Below are 17,883 nucleotides of genomic sequence, written 5' to 3' on the forward strand. Positions count from 1 at the left end.
CCTGCAGTCTCTATATAGTGTATGAGGTAGTAATAGTGAGATATGCAGTATAGTACCTGCAGTCTCTATATAGCGTATGAGGTGGTAATAGTGAGATATGCAGTATAGTACCTGTAGTCTCTATATAGTGTATGAGGTAGTAATAGTGAGATCTGCAGTATAGTACCTGTAGTCTCTATATAGTGTATGAGGTAGTAATAGTGAGATATGCAGTATAGTACCTGTAGTCTATGTATATTGCATGAGGTAGTAATAGTGAGATATGCAGTATAGTACCTGCAGTCTCTATATATTGTATGAAGTAGTAATAGTGACATATGCAGTATGGTACCTGTAGTCTCTATATAGTGTATGAGGTAGAAATGGTGAGATATGCAGTATATTACCTGCAGTCTCTATATATTGTATGAAGTAATAATAGTGATATATGCAGTATAGTCCCTGTAGTCTCTATATATTGTATGAGGTATTAATAGTGAGATATGCAGTATAGAACCTGTAGTCTCTATATAGTGTATGAGGTCGTAATATTGAGATCTGCAGTATAGTACCTGTAGTCTCTATAGAGTGTATGAGGTCATAATAGTGAGATATGCAGTATAGTACCTGTAGTCTCCATATAGTGTATGAGGTATTAATAGTGAGATATGCAGTATAGAACCTGTAGTCTCTATATAGTGTATGAGGTCGTAATATTGAGATCTGCAGTATAGTACCTGTAGTCTCTATAGAGTGTATGAGGTCATAATAGTGAGATATGCAGTATAGTACCTGTAGTCTCTATAGAGTGTATGAGGTCATAATAGTGAGATATGCAGTATAGTACCTGTAGTCTCTATATATTGTATGAGGTTGTAATATTGAGATCAGCAGTATAGTACCTGTAGTCTCTATAGAGTGTATGAGGTAGTAATAGTGAGATATGCAGTATAGTACCTGTAGTCTGTATATAGTGTATGAGGTAGTAATAGTGAGATATGCAGTATAGTACCTGTAGTCTCTATATAGCGTATGAGGTGGTAATAGTGAGATATGCAGTATAGTACCTGTAGTCTCTATATAGTGTATGGGGTAGTAATAGTGAGATATGCAGTATAGTAACTGTATATAACGACAGGCACTGTCTATATATATATATATATATATATATATATATATATATATATATATATATATATATATATATATATATATATATATATATATATATATATATATATATATATACACTGTATGAGGTAATGTACTCTGTAGCTGTGATCAGCTGTATATACAGTTCATCAGCCCCCGTATACAGTGCCCTCTGCAGTATACACAGCTCTGCCGCTTCTCCGCTTTATACACTTGTATGACATTTGGATCAGGCACGGATTGGGCAGCTTGTGACGTCATCGCGCGGCGCACAGGGGCGGAGTCAATGGTAGTGACGCCATCGGGTGTCGCCGGGAGGCGGGAAGGACCCCGGCTGTGAGCAGTAAACATCCAGAGAAACGAAACCTGAAACCGCAGCGGCGATCTGTGCGTGTAATCCGCGTTAACGGCGGCTTCTCTCTGTATACAGCGTGTCGTCATCTCTCTGTATACTATGTAATGCTGTCTGTATATACCACCTACTCCCTGTATAACGTACCGTCGCTATACACAGTGTGTTCTCCTGCATAGTATACATGCATCTCTCTATATAGTGTATAAAGTACTATATATCCTTCTATATACTTGTCTCCTGTATAATATACATACACTTCTGTATACCTTGTATCCTCCTGTATGATATACACATCTCTATATTCCACGTATCCCCTGTATATTATACCTATTTATCCCATGTCTTCCCTGTACAATATCCATGGATCTCTATATACAGTGTATTCCCCAGTATAGTATATGTATATATCGCATATCCCCTGTACAATATACGTGGATCTCTATATACAGTGTATTCCCCTGTATATAATATGTATATATCGTATATCCCCTGTGTAATATACAGGGATCTTTATGTTCAATGTATCCTCCTGTATGTATATATCGCATATCCTCTATATAGTATATATGGATCTCTATATACAGTGCATCCTCCTGTATAGTATATGTATATATTGCATATCCCCTGTATAATATAGATATATCTTTAGATGAAGTAACTCCCCCTATACAGTATATGTATATATTGCATATCCCCTGTACAGTATACATGGATCTCTATATACAGTGTATTCTCCTGTATAGTATATGTATATATCGCATATCCCCTGCGTAATATACATGGATCTTTAAATATAGAGTGTATCCTTCTGTATAGTATATGTATATATCGCATATCCCCTGTATAATATATATGTATCTTTAGATGCAGTGGTATACCCCTGTATAGTATATGTAAATATCGTATATCCCCTGTGTAATATACATGGATCTTTATGTTCAGTGTATCCTCCTGTATGTATATATCGCATATCCCCTGCGTAATATACATGGATCTTTATATACAGTGTATCCTCCTGTATAGTATATGTATATATCGCATATCCCCTGCCTAATATACATGGATCTTTATATACAGTGTATTATCCTGTATGGTATATGTATATATTGCATATGCACTGTACAATATACATGGATCTCTATATACAGTGTATTCTACTGTATAGTATATGTAGATATTGCATATCCCCTGTGTAATATATTTGTATCTTTAGATGCAGTGTATTCTTCTGTATAGTATATATCCCATATCCCCTGTGTAATATACATGGATCTTTATATACAATGTATCCCCTTGTATAGTATATGTATATATCCCATATCCCCTATATAATATACGTGTATCTTTAGATGCAGCGTTTCCCCCTGTACAGTATATGTATATATCGCATATCCTCTGTATAATACCTGTATTATATACACATATCTCTATATATAGTGTGTCCCTTTGTACAAATATAGCTTCCCCCTTGTTGTTGTTAGCCGGTTAGTCGTTTACGGCTCCCGGCGACCCTAAAGGCGAGCTCCCTCCATGTTTTTTGGTTTTCCCCTTATGATATACATATATCTCTATATACTGCATATTCCTATATCTATATACCATACATCCACTGTATAATATACACATATCTCTATGCACAGGCCGTAGATGCTGCAGAATTTCCACAGTGGGGTTTGTCGCTGATGCTCCGCAGCGTTTCCAGTATAAGCCGTGTAGGAGGGGGGGGGGGGGAGGGGTTTAGAAATCCCATAAACCGGAAAATTTCCGTAATAAATCTGCAGCTGTAAGCTGTGAATTTTAACCCTTGAAAAACAAGAGTTAAAACCCGCGGCGGCGCAAAACCTGCACCGTGCAGCTGCGGACTTGGCCCCTGCAGATTCTTGGTGTACATGCTGCGGGTTCTCTGCTGTGGAAAGTCCGCAGCCGATACACCCCGTATGTAGGGGACCTAAGAGGCGACGGACCTGCAGATATCCAGGTGCGGCTGTGGATATGGATGGTGTATAATAGCATATATAGCTCAGGGAAGGTTCCGGGGATACGGTGCGATACATGAGTGACTGCAGCCTCTAGTAACCGTTGTGATGTAGCAACATTAATTCCATCCTCCTTGTTCCTTCATGTCCCGCACAGCGTCCCCCCTGACGGGCCGGTGATGACCTGACTGAGAGTCAATGTCACCGCAGGATTTCATCAGCCCCTGAGCAGCAGCCCGACCCTCTGTGAGTATATAGCCTGACCCCCTCTGTGAGTATATAGCCTGACCCCCTCTGTGAGTATATAGCCTGACCCCCTCTGTGAGTATATAGCCACACGTCTGTTCTTACCTCCCAACATTCATACCCCATTTACACGGGACGGCTGTCGGCTGAACGATCTGCACGGGCGGCTGACGTCACCGCTAGTTGTCGGCGCTCATGCAGAGCATTTAGACAGGCAGATCACTGCAGAGTATCGCTCAGCGCTTCTTATTCTATGTGCGGCATTGAGCGGGGAGCGTTTAGACGCAGCGAGAAGTGAGCGAACCAGCAATTAATTTTATGCTGGTCGAAAGTAAGCAATAAACAAAAAGTAAATGAACGTCTGAGATGAAAACCGGCCCGGGATGATGGGTTGATCTCGGGGGGGTCTATCCTCAGGAAAGGTTATCAGTGGTAGATCACCAGAGGTCTATCGCCTTCGAACCCTGCCAATCCTCTGTTAGCCGGACTGATGCGCTTGTGCACTGAGCTGATTTCTGCAGGAAGCAGACGGAACTGTTCCCACTGCAGTGGTCAGGCTTGGTATTGCAGACCAAGTTCCCAGTCATTTCAATAGAAACTTTGCCTGTAATACTACGCCTGGCCACTGCAGTGGGATTGGAGCTGTATGCTTCCTGCATAAATCATCTCACTGCACAAGTGCATCGGCCCAGAGAACAGCTTGATTATTGGGGGTCCCAGGAGGCAGGCCCCCACCAATCTACTATTGATGACTTATCCTGAATGAATAGTTTACAACTGGACAGCCACTTTAATATTTAGTTTAATCTACCTCTATATCGCGTCTTGACAATTATTTGTGTGAGTTCACAGATGCCAGTCACATTTGCCGTCGAGCATCCTTGTAATGATTTCTTTCCTTGTCACATTGCAGAAGTCAGAATGAAGAGACGCGCAGACCGAGAGCAGCTGGGCACCAACCAAACCCGACAGAAGAAACGCATTGAAGAATTGGGGCTCAACCTGAGCTCAACCTCGGATGATGACACTCAGTACAGCAATCATGGTACCCAAGGTGAGCTGGATGCTGTGACATGTGAGACACCAGAGAACAAACGATGAGATGGGCAGAGTTGCTGCTTGGGTAGACAAAAGGCAGAAAAGTGTGTCACCAGGTTTATGACATGGCTGCTGCCATCCCAGTGTCGCTGGTCAGTCGGACCGGCTATGAGGGTGCTGAATACATGGAAATATAAAAAACTAGGACTAAGGCCGCCTGCAGACGGCCGGGTCGGATCCGGCTGCGAGAATTCTCGCAGCGGGACCCCACCCGAGCGTCTGCAGAGAGCAGCATGACACTCACCTGCTCCCGCGGCCCCGGCTCTTTCATGTACCGCCGCATGCGCAGAGCGGAGCCGGCGGCCGGTGAGTGACGTTTCTGTGACGTTTCACAGAAATAGACCATGACGCGATTTGTTTTCTGTGCGAGCCTTCGCGCGGCCAAATCGCGGCCGTCTGCATAGGATTGCGTTTGTTAACGCAATCCTATGGTAGCTTCTAGGGGCGGAAATTCCGCCTGTCCGCAGGCGGCCTAAGGCACAACGGAAGACTTCATTTATATGAAGCTAGTGACGCGTTTCGAGGCTCCAGGCCTCTTCCTCAAACAACTGGGTACCAGATAAAAAACAATTAATATTCTGCAACTCAAGTTCATCAGCAACTCACTGATGGTCAGCAGGCTGACCGCTGTTAGAGGCGATCTTATTGCCAGGATTTCTGTATCATGGAAACGCCTGTTAAATTGTAAAACGCGCCCACAAGTTTTAGGATGTGAGAAAATCCTAACAACAAGGATTCTCAATGGAGATTATAAATAGGAAAGTAACTAAAGTACAGCGGGCCAGGGAGCAACATCATTGACGGTCAGCAGGGAAGAGTGTGGAGCGACTAAACGCTATTTGTTTCGGACTTTTTTTTTTATGATGATGAACAACAGAGTTTATATCCAGCCAGTGACGCGTTTCGAGGCTCCAGGCCCCTCCTCAAACAACCAGATTACAGAGCAATAGTAACAAAAATACAGGACCTCAAAAAAAAGTTAAAAAAAAAGGGGGAAATCGCCATTAGATTAAGATTAAAATCCGGGTGTCAGCAAGTCCCTCTACATCTATAATACGGATATTCTATCATACATCATTCGTAAAACGACATCATTCAGTATATACATCACAAAGGATCCATGGAGAAGGGACTGCATGTGCTTCAAATGTAAATAAACAGGAATGGGAGGGAAGAACCGGGATAAAATATTAAGCCGTCACCAGGCAGAAATTGCCCTAAAAAACATAAATTTATAATAATAATAAAAAAGGATCACTTACAACCAGCGCTGGGACCAGATCAAAGCAAACAAATGTTTTGCAGCTCGACTTCATCAGAAAATCTGTGGCAAGAATAAATCCAATCGGCCGAGCGCTTTAGATGAATGAAACAATGCCGGATGCCAGATGGGTATAGACTGTAGGCTTTAATGCTGCTTACCATTGATGGTCAGCGGGGAAAGAGTGTTGGGAGGCTGACTGCTGATAGGAAAGAAAGTTACAGCGGCCCGGGTATAAGTGGGTCAGGACCCGGTCCGATGACCAGCGTCAGAAAACGGCTGACCGCCCGATCCGCGGCGCTTCGCATACACGCTCCGTGTTGTTATGGCAACAGGATGCTGCCCTTGAGAGCAGCATTTGTATATTCCACACAAGGTGTATCTGGGCACAGTTTTGTTAAAAGCCCATGCAGACAATTGCCCGTACATTATAGAACATATTATACAAAAAGGCTGATAATTAAACCAATCAGAAAATGCATAATAAATAGACGTATGTAGGATTAAATGCAAATAAAAATGTGTCTAATGACGTGTATCAATAGAACTTTAAAAACAGAGTGTAAAAACCTGGTAAGCACTTATATTCATGTCTGACTATTCTATTAAACTAGTATACTGTATATAGAAGGCTGAATTTAGTCAAAAATATTTTCAAAACCCTCATTAAGCCCCATTAGACTCAGAGTGTTTACCGTATATACTGGAGTATAAGCCGAGGCACCTAATATTACCACAAAAAACTGGAAAAACTAGGTGCCTCGAGTATAACCTTAGCTAGGTAGAAAAAAAAAACCCCGCAATACTCACCTCGCAGCCGCGATGGTCTCCCCGGCGGTGCGGCAAGCTGCTCTGTAATGCTCTCCTCTGTCAGCTCTCTCTGCTAAACGGGGCTTTGAATTTCCCTGCTGTTAGCAAATAACCGCTGTGATTAAATCGAGCACCAGCCAATCGCAGCTGGTGCTCGATCATTCACAGCCATTCAGTAAATGACATCACTGAATGGCTGTGATTGGTTCATCGAGCGCCCGCTGTGATTGGCTGGGAGCTCAATCCAATCACAGCGCTTACTTTCTGACAGCGGGGAAATTCAAAGCCTTGTTTGGCAGAGAGAGCTGCCATTGTGCACTGTTCGTTCATCGCTAACTTTTAGCAAGCTAAAAGTCAGCGATGACTCTTATCAACGCTGCGTGCTGAATTCTCAGGGGGATACCACTGATACTATGCTTTTAGCTGGTATCCCGCTTGGAGCTCTCAGCAATAGCTCTGAGAACAAAGCAGCTGTCAGCGCTCCTGCTGTTCTCGGAGGTATCAGCTCAGCAGGATACGAGCTGGCAGCTCCGAGAACACAGCAGCTGTATGCAGAAGACAGCGCTCCTGCTGTCTTCTGCATACAGCGTCCGCCTTCATTTACACGCTGATATACTCAAAAGCAGCTAATTAGCTACTTAAGAGCGTATGCAAAGTGGTCATTCAAACTGTCCTTTGAGCGATTTTTGGGCAATCATCTTTCCGTGTAAATGGGCCCTAAGGTGGGCCACTGATGAGCGGGTTTCCATATTATACTGGAAAGCATTTCTGTAAGCGTTGGAGAGTCTTTAAGAAAAGATTCCAAACTTGTGACCTACTTCTGTAATGTCAATATAATGGGCCAGTTTTGAAGTGATACTATTTATCCCTGAGATGATTGGTCCCCCGGGGGGGTTCGTCAGATTTTTGCGGACTTTCGGTAAATTCCAAAAACCCTGAGGGTTCTAAATGATGGGATAATCTATTTCTTGCTTAGAAATGATTCCATTATTGTGAGCGCTCCGGGTCACAGAAACATTCTGCGGTGTCCAATATGGGATATAATACATAGTATCTGCAAGGATACGCACGGCCTTTTTTAGATCGTTGCAGCGATATTGCAGGACTTTGCCGCCTCCTTTATCGGCATTCCGCATGATTAAGTTGCAGTTCTCCATTAGTTGTTCCTCTTTAGTCAAGCTGTGTTGAATTTTGGTATTGGAATTAACCTTTAAGACTTAAAGGGGTTGTCCCGCGCCGAAACGTTTTTTTTTTTTTTTTCAACCCCCCCCCCCCGTTCGGCGCGAGACAACCCTGATGCAGGGGTTAAAAAAGAACACCGGAGAGTGCTTACCCGAATCCCCGCGCTCCGGTGACTTCTTACTTACCTGCTGAAGATGGCCGCCGGGATCTTCTCCCTCGGTGGACCGCAGGGCTTCTGTGCGGTCCATTGCCAATTCCAGCCTCCTGATTGGCTGGAATCGGCGCGTGACGGGGCGGAGCTACACGGAGCCGGCATCCTGCACGAGCGGCCCCATTGAGAAAAGAAGAAGACCTGGACTGCGCAAGCGCGTCTAATTTGGCCATTAGACGCCGAAAATTAGACGGCACCATGGAGACGAGGACGCTAGCAACGGAGCAGGTAAGTGAAAAACGTCTGTATGGCTCATAATTAATGCACGATGTACATTACAAAGTGCATTAATATGGCCATACAGAAGTGTATACCCCCACTTGCTGCCGCGGGACAACCCCTTTAAGTGGGAAACGTTTTAATATGATGTTGGGGACCGGATAAAAATTAAGATTTTGGTTTAAGATCCGGTCTGTAATGGTAACAGAGAAACTGAACCTGACGGAGTGTCCTAAGACAGGGGTCCCCAACTCCACTCCTCGGGGACCACCAACAGGTCATGTTGGCAGGATCTCCTATGGTAAGAACCCCTGTGACAATGTCTGAGGCACCGACAATAATTACATCACCTGTGCAACACTGAGGAAATCCTGAAAACATGACCTGTTGGCGGTCCCTGAGGACTGGAGTTGGGGAACACTGACCTAAGAGATAACAGTCAGTGACATGGGATCCTCAAGAGCCACGTTACATGGTGGTTTTGTAGCAGCGACGTGCCTGTCGAGGGTTAACTTCCTGATGAAATTGTTCAAATCAACTAATAATTCATTTCTTTTCCCCGTCGGACAGAAGGAGAGGCCTTTTTTGAAGCGGGTTATTTCCAGGATGGACTATGGCTAGATCGGTTATAAATAGAGATGAGCGAGTAGTGCCTTAGCCGAGTATCTCCCCGCTCGTCTCTAAAGATTCGGGGGCCGATGCGGGTGACAGGTGATTTGCGGCGGGGAGTGAGGGGGAGTTGGGGAGAGAGAGATCTCCCCTCTGCTCCTCCCCGCTCTCCCCACCGCTCCCCACCCCCAAATCTTTAGAGACGAGCGGGGAGATACTCGGCTAAGGCACTACTCACTCGAGTACTGTGCCTTAGCAAGTATACTCGCTCATCTCTAGTTATGAAGTATTACCGTCTCGCTGTTTTCTTCCGTTTCAGCTTCGGAGCCATTTCTTTTTCGTCGTCTTTTTTTTTTCTTCCTGCTTATCGTACCTCTTTTAGTTTTTTTGAGTCTAGTTTCCATTTTTCTCCGGACGGACTGAAGAATTGTGTGATTTGGGTTGTTGAGGGGTTTTGCCAGATGCGGTACGTGGGGATGGGGTTGAGTATCGGGGGAAGGTCTAAAAAAAAAGAATGATAGGTCAACCAATAAAAGTTAGTGGCTAAGTTTTTAGTGGAGCAGGAGCCACCCTGCACTCTTCAAGAGGAGAGAGGCGAACAAGAGGGTATAGAAACTGAGAAGAGAGGGTCTTCTAAATCTGTGGGTGAAGAGGAAGGGAAAGAAGATTGGTTTTCTTTTCATTAGGGACCGAAAAGGACACAACCGGATTTGTCTTTTCTTCGCTTGACAGGGGGCGAGAGCTAACGCCTGAATAAATCGCGGGGGAGGGGGTAATGAGAGAGAGGTGGAAGTGCCTACTTCACCACTAAACTAATCCGTCTGTGTGTTAATGGTGGGAGTGGCTGTAGGTATAGGCACTGCCTTCCTAACAGTACGGGTCTGAAGGGTCCTTCTCACGGAGCTTGGGACTATCTACATGTTTCTGAACCTTTTGGATCATAATTTTTGGTTTAGTCAAGGAATTTGGTTTGGAATAATTTGCCTCTTTTAACCCCTTCCCGCTCCACAACGTACTTTTACGTCCTGGAGCGTCGGGGTATGTATGAACAGAGGTCGCGCGGCGACCTCTCTTCATACAGCGCGGGCATCAGCTGTTTATTACAGCTGACACCAGCGGGCAATAACCACTATCGGCCGTTCGCGGCTATTAACCGTTTAAATGCCGCTGTCAATTTAAATCCCCCCGAACGATGTTCGGGGGTCCCGTACGCCCCCCTTCCCCCCACCTCGGTCAGAGCAGGGGAGCGTACGGGATGTCATGGCTGCCGGGAGCCTTCTGAAAGGCCCCAGGGCTGCCTTAGCAGACTGCTTATCAAGCCATCCCTGTGGGGTGGCTTGATAGGCTGCATGTCAGATTGCAGTATGACGTAATACTGTAGCATTATGTCATACTCCAAGAACGATCAAAGCATCGCTGGTTGTAGTCCCCCAGGGGGACTTAAGGCTGCTTTTGACGCAACGATAATTGCTAAAAAGATGACTTTTGAGCGATCATTGTTGTGTCATTTACAGCGCAAGATGATCTCTCAAGATGAGCGATCACATTGCGCTGCTAGCAGAGGATGCAGAAGACAAGCGGGGTGTCCCTACTTGTCTTCTGCATCCAGCTGTTGCCCTGCTCCAAGCACCCGGCTGTTATACAGCCCGGCGCTGTGAGCGGAGGATGCAGAAGACAAGTGGGGTGTCCCTGCTTGTCTTCTGCATCCAGATGGTTTCTGCACTAAGCACCTGGCTGTTATACAGCTGAGCGCTCCATGCCAGGTATGAAAAACAGAGCTGGACCGCTCTGTTCTTCATACCCAGCCCGTTATCAGGGAGCGGGATACAGCTGAAACAATAGTATCAGCTGTATCCCGCTGTGAATCCCTGATAAGGCTCATTGTTGTCTTCAACACCCTGAAAGACAACGATGAGCAACGGAGAATAAAAAATGCCCAATGTCAGTGCAGTTACACAACGATTATCGCTCAAAAGATGGCTTTTGAGAGAATTTTGAGCGATAATTGTTGTGTCTAAACGGGCCTTTAAAAGGAAAGTTAAAAAAAGATCAATAAAGTTTTTTTTAATTGTAAAAAAAACCCAAAAAAGCTATAAAAGTTTTAAATCACCCCCCCTTTTGCCATATCTGTAATTAAAAAATCTAAATTATAAAATAAAAATACATATTTGGTATCGCCGCGTCCGTAAAAGTCCAATCTATCAAAGTAACACATTATTAACCCCGCACGGTGATCGTCGTCTGAAAAAAAAAATAACGCCAGAAATGCACTTTGTCAGTCACCCTGTCTCCCAGGGAAAGCACAATAAAAAGTGATCAAAAAGTCGTATGCCGCCTATTCTGCAGCAATGTCCGTTCATAGACATGCCATGTTAAAAGATTCCTCCAAGTCCATGAGCGGAAATCAACAGAGATTTTTCAGCTCGCGGGGAAGAATCGCAGCATGTTCTATTTTGTGTGGATAATCACACGGGCTGCATTGCAGTCAATGGAAGCCGTCCGTCCCGTGTCAGCGACAGTGCGTCATGCCCTGTAATGCGCATAGTCGCCGATTGAGGTGCGGACAGGTGAGTATGGGTCTCTGGGGGTCACTGCCAGGGCACCAGGTCTGATTCCGCTGCGAGATTCCGCAGCTGTGGGCATGAGGCCTACATGTGAAACGCAGGTAAAGTTGTAGGGAAGGGGGAGCAGAAAACGGAGTAATGCCACTGCTATGCGAGTCATGTTCTGGCACTTGAATTCTACACGAAACATTCTTTACACTTCCTTTTGATCCGCTTTTTTTGTTTCAGTTTTTCGGGTTGTGTCAAAAAAAAAAAAAATACCATGAAATCCTTAAATTTTTTTTAACAAGCGGTTTTCCTCTGTTTCACGTATTTGATGTCGTTATTTCAGGATTTTTAGATTGGCCTATGAAAAAAATGTCTTGAAGGGGTTGTACCAAGCTTTAAAGTTATCGTCTAACCACAAGATAGGGAATAATGTTCTGATGTGTGTGGGACCCCCTCCGACCCTGAGAACAGGGATCCCAACAGTCACTGCATTAATGGAGCAGAGGTTGCATCTGCGTGCAGCTGCATTCATATCAGTGACAGTCCTGGAGATTGCAGGTCGCTCGTACTCGCCCTTTCTTGGTGCTATCATTGAATTAATGGAGCAGCAGTGTGCATGGTTAATGGCTCAGGGAAGGGGTCCGATCTGGCACCAAAATGCACTGCCAATAGAGGCTTTCATCATAGCAACGTCCAGTTTCCTGCTTTGGTTCTGACCTTTTAGAATAAGCTGCCATGTGTGTACATGAGGAATAACACTAAATCTGGCCATTATATGACTTGAATCCTGTATTTATCACTAGTTTTTCCTCTGTAGACTCTGTCTCTAATTTTTAGTCTTCCCTGAGCTGGTGGGTGTAGACTGCTGCTATGATGTCTACATACACTGCAGACACAGGAGAGCAGGATCTCTCATTCTCGCTCTCAGCTGGTGGGTGTAGACTGCTGCTATGATGTCCACATACACTGCAGACACAGGAGAGCAGGATCTCTACTTCTCACTCTCAGATGGTGGGTGTAGACTGCTGCTATGATGTCTACATACACTGCAGACACAGGAGAGCAGGATCTCTACTTCTCACTCTCAGCTGGTGGGTGTAGACTGCTGCTATGATGTCTACATACACTGCAGACACAGGAGAGCAGGATCTCTACTTCTCCCTCTCAGCTGGTGGGTGTAGACTGCTGCTATGATGTCTACATACACTGCAGGCACAGGAGAGCAGGATCTCTACTTCTCGCTCTCTGCTGGTGGGTGTAGACTGCTGCTATGATGTCTACATACACTGCAGACACAGGAGAGCAGGATCTCTACTTCTCACTCTCAGCTGGTGGGTGTAGACTGCTGCTATGTCCTCTCCATACGCTGCAAACAGATCTTGTTCCCCTATCTCTGCCTCTTATACAGAGCAGATCCAACAGCATCATTATACAGTAATACTGAGCAGTGGAGATGTGGTTTCAGTAGCTGTGACACAGTAAACACTATTAACTGCAGCAACATTCGTGTGAGACTCTGCCTCTCTCTGTAGCAGCTCCACCCCATCCCCTCTCCATAGACGTCTATGGGCAGCATGAATCATCACCCTTCTCCATGTCTTGGAATCCGTCTCTGTTACTGGAGACTAACTTCATATGACAACAGGCAGTGGACAGCATATTAGAAGGAAGGGGAGCCTCTAGTGGCCAGCACTTTCTAGGGAGTTTTCAGTATAAAAATACCATTTTGAGTAAATCAATTGATTTGCACAGTTGCCCGTTATCACATAAGCTCAAGTGTGACCATTAAGGTTGTTAGATCCCTGTATAATGTTCAGCTGAGTGACAACCTCCGTGAAAGCCGCAGTCGGGGCCATAATAGTTGTCACCCAGCTGCTCTTCTATCTGGCACCTTTGTAATCTAAGCGTTCTGATGATTTTCTCTGTACTCCCCAGAGTCTTCCACGAGCGGCACCGGCTCAGATAGCGACAGCGATGAGAAGAGACCAGTTTTCGAGTCTGGTGATAAAGAAAGCACCTCGGATCCGCTGGCAGAGGGAACGTCTTCTCGTTACGCCATGTTTAACAGCGTCTCCCAGAAACTTATGGTAACTAATGATTTACAAAAACGATACCCGCTCCGACCCTCCTGGGCTCATCACCGGTAACATCCAACGCTGATGCCACGGCATGACGCTCCATCTGCCAATCACATAGGCTATTCTCTGTGTAGCCCTGCCCCATTAGACACAATCCAGATAGCCGTTTCTATAATTGCAAGCCCAGTATGCTCCTCACCCATGTGAACTCCTTCTGTTTAAAGGGAATGGGCTGACTGGAGAGTAGTTTGTGTCATCCGCAGATGGAGTGTCGTGCTGTAAAAGCACAGGAATGAGTATCCCTGGGACGTCCCATCGGACAGCTTGTGCCCAACAGGTCGTCCCATGTAAAAGCACCTAAAGTGGTGGACCTCCATTGATCAACTATTGGTGACACCCAGAAGGGGTGTGAGAAGACACCTGAGAGTTGAGTGAGGAGACTTGCAAGGCCATGGATGCCCATCTGGGTAATTTATGCAAATAAAGAACCTCTTGACCCACGTCACAGGCCTCTCATGAGCCAAGCCAGACACCTACTGCACACTGACGAGGGGCAGACACTCCGAAACAGCTGTCTGTGTATGGTTTTCTGGCTTGGTTTCCTATTCCCAATCATTGTTTCACAGACTTGTTAAAAAGTCATATATTGATTTGAAGGAATGCTGGCATCCAATAGGTGGCGCTGCAGAGGTATTGTTCCATCTTCCTTATTTGCATATTACCCAGAGGGGCAAGCATGGCCTTACAAGTCTCCTCACTCATCTCTCAGGTGTCTTCTCACACCCTTTTTGGGTGCTCATTGGGGAAAGATGATACCATCCCTGACACACCCATTCCCTAGATGTCTCCACACTTTGGCTGCTCTCCTTAAGGAGACAACACCCCTCTTGACCTGTAGGAGGGGTTTGATGCTCAGAATACCCCATTAAATAATTTACACCTACCATGTTTCCACCAAAATAAGGCACTGTCTTATATTAATTTTTGCCCCAAAAGAGGCACAGTGTCTTATTTTCAGGGCAGGGTGTGTGTGTTATACTCACATGGTCCACGGCGTCTGGGTCCCTGGCGCTGCTGATCTCCGGAAGCGATGCGGCAGGCTGCAGTGTCCTCGGTGTTCAAACAGAACTCTCCTTCTGGGGACGGGGCTTTGAATACCCTGCCTCCAGCAAGGGAGTTTTGTGATTGGCTCATGAGCACTGTGGCTCAGCTAATCAGAGCCGGCGCTCGATGAGCCAATCACAGCCATACAGTGATGTCATTTACTGAATGGCAGTGAATGATCGAGATGGCTCTGATTGGCTGGCACTCGATCCAATTACAGCACTCGCTTGCTGGAGGCGAAGTATTCAAAGCCCCATCACCAGAAGAAGAGTTCTTTGTCAGTGCAAAGAACACGGCAGCCTGCCGCCGCCCCGGGGACTAGCACAAGAGACTCGGACGCTGCCGGCTAGGTGAGTATTAATGGGGTTCGATTTGCTAGGGCTTATTTTCAGAGGAGGGCTTATATTTTAAGCATCCCCCTTCTCCTGAAAATATGGGTAGGGCTTATTATCGGGGTAGAGCTTATTTTCGGGAGAAAACGGTATTTTGTATCCTCAAGACTAAAATATCCCGTGCAACAAACTTATAGTATTATTTATAACAATCGGTGTATGCTGTGAGTAAAAACTAGTAAAATTAGTCCTGAGAGCTGGTATGGCTGACAATGGTTGGTGTCAGACAGCTACGTCATGTCACAGAAGCTGAAGCCCGAGGAAGTCCAGAGCACAGACAGCTGAGCTGCAAGAGAGACCATGGCTCTGTGCTGGGATTGACTGCTAGGGAAAGCTGAGACAGGCAGGGGTTAATGCGGCTGACATCGTAGAGTAAGGGCGCAAATAGCCTATGTATTAAATGCAAGTCTGAATTGGGCAACTTTGTATCTTGTATGGCCCCTCTCATTGACTTTTCGTCTCTTGTCTATCAGGCCAAAATGGGTTTCCGCGAAGGAGAAGGTCTGGGTAAATTTGGGCAAGGGCGAAAAGACATCGTCGAGGCTTCCAATCAGAAGGGCCGCAGAGGTCTCGGACTGATCCTGAAAGGGTTTGAGAAGGACCTGAACATAAACTGGAGGGACATGCCGGAGGTAAGCAGGGTGAAGAGGACGACACACGGAGATGTTGACTGACGGCGAGCTCCAACCTTCTCTCTGGTGTTTCAGGCCACGGCTTATGAAGAAATCGATTGGTTCCCAGAATGCACCTCCGAGATCCCCGACGCTGATGAACTGTCTGATTGGATGACTGTGGAAAAGGTAAGTTGCAGGGTGGTGAGGAAAGCATGCCAGTGATTGGCTGAAGTGAACGAATTGTGAAGTTGTAGCTCCCTCATATATGCACTGTTATTGCTGCCCAAGTTACTCCAGAGCTGCATTTAGAATTCTGCCACTTTTTGTCAGCAGCTTTCTCTTTGTACATATGGGGTCATATTGCAGCGGCCTGTGCATATTGTTGCTACTGCAGCTTTACTTGGCACCTAAAATGCCCAAGTTTGGTCCTCCAGAGCTGGAATCACTCTTTTGCAGTAGTCCTTCACCCTGGCCCATAGAAAGAGGGAATGGGCACTTGATTAGGGACAACTCCTCTATTATCTCCAAATGCCACCGTGGGACAAGACCCTTAAAAGGGGTTATCCGGTTTGTGGAAATTGATGAGTTATTTTGAGGATAGGCCATCAGTATCTGATAGATGGGGGTCCGCCACCCAACTCCAACTCCCGCCGATCGGCTGATTGAAGGGATTGGCGCACTCGTGAGCATTGTGGCTCGATCAATATTTACATCCAAGTACAACTCTGTTCTTACTTAGAACGCCGTACGTTTCGTAGTGGTCATTCTGAGTACTGCAGCCTTATCTCGCTCACTTCAGTGGACACAGCTGCAGTATTCAGAACGACTACTGCGAAATGGTACAGAGGATCGTACTCAGATGTAAACTTTGGAGAGGCTGCAGCGTTCATATGAGCACCATGGGCCTTTAAGTCATCTGGCGGGGGTTCCAGATCCCCACTGATCAGATACCGAGAGCCAATTCTGAGAATAGGTCAGCAATTACTGCAAACCAGATAGCCCCTTTGACATTGTGACTATGATAGCATTCTGGGAAGCTCAGTGATTACATAAGTAACTGTACACTACATCTCCCACAACGAACCACAGCAGACACCGAAGACAGAGGTTACAGTGAAGTGGGAAACCTTACATCCTGGGAGCCAGCTGGCTGAATTGTGAGTGCAGCTCTGAATGACTTCAAACATTTTCATAAGTTAGAGCCAAGGATCTGAGGTCCCCACCAATTGCTGGAGTATAGAGGTCTGTCATTTTCCTGAGCAGCACGCCCCTTTAATATTTTGCTGATCGTCAATCGAGCTGCACAGATCCCACTACAGGACGTCCGGTCCTCATGGTGTCTCTTACCGTTCGGCCAGTAGTCCGCTGAAGGGCATTTAGCTCCAGCAGCGTACCATCCTGATGTTGGGTTGATGCCCTGTCCAGCTCTCCTCATTTCACGACCCATGTCCTAGTATCTGCTCTATGCCCTCAAGATTGTGCTGGGAGACACAAGAAACCTTCTTGTACGGGCGTGTATGGATGCGCCATCTTGGAGGAGCAGGACTACCTGATTGGGCTGCAGTTGGCGCCGCATTCTACCAGTTGTGGCAAGGGCGCCAGCAAAATGCTAAACTAAAGAAGTATCAGGAAGGAGAGGGGAATTGTCTCCAGTCACTTCTTGGGGGTATCTTGCCGTTGCCCCTCCATCACACGTCACTTTCATTGGTACCAAAGCAGGTGAAATAGAATCACAATCGCTTCTGCTTCCTAACTGGATACATTGATATCCCTGAAGTGTAAGAGACTTACACAAACACCATCTTATACATATATGTTGGGATATAGGAGGTGGTTAAAACTTAATGTACATCCGATAAATGGGGCACACGTCAGTCAGTAATGCAGGCTGCACCAGATTGTCTGCTAATGCCCTGTAATGCCATTTTGTGTTTCAGAGGAAGATGATCATCGACGACGAGACAGAGTTCTGCCAAGAGCAACTTCTAAGGAGCGTTCTGGAGTGCAAGGTCTGAATTCTTCCATCCGCTACACAGCAATGCGAC

The 17,883-nt window shown here is 45.8% G+C and overlaps 1 protein-coding gene across 2 annotated transcripts in view; it reads left to right on the plus strand.

The window, feature by feature from the left end:
- Positions 1–1,422: 1,422 nt before the first annotated feature.
- CMTR1 (cap methyltransferase 1) overlaps positions 1,423–17,883 on the plus strand; it is a 38,677-nt gene continuing 22,216 nt past the window's right edge. The window contains exons 1-7 of one of the 2 annotated variants that reach the window (XM_066595288.1): positions 1,423–1,518; positions 3,620–3,708; positions 4,622–4,762; positions 13,586–13,737; positions 15,698–15,856; positions 15,932–16,024; positions 17,776–17,847. In XM_066595288.1, coding sequence (XP_066451385.1) covers positions 4,630–4,762; positions 13,586–13,737; positions 15,698–15,856; positions 15,932–16,024; positions 17,776–17,847 — 609 coding nt within the window. In that variant the 5' untranslated portion in view covers positions 1,423–1,518; positions 3,620–3,708; positions 4,622–4,629. Of the gene's footprint in view, positions 1,588–3,619; positions 3,709–4,621; positions 4,763–13,585; positions 13,738–15,697; positions 15,857–15,931; positions 16,025–17,775; positions 17,848–17,883 lie in introns of both variants that reach the window. The other variant, XM_066595289.1, reaches the window with a different exon arrangement.

The sequence above is a fragment of the Eleutherodactylus coqui genome, chromosome 3, assembly GCF_035609145.1.
Source record: "Eleutherodactylus coqui strain aEleCoq1 chromosome 3, aEleCoq1.hap1, whole genome shotgun sequence".
NCBI classification, from domain to species: Eukaryota; Metazoa; Chordata; class Amphibia; order Anura; family Eleutherodactylidae; genus Eleutherodactylus; species Eleutherodactylus coqui.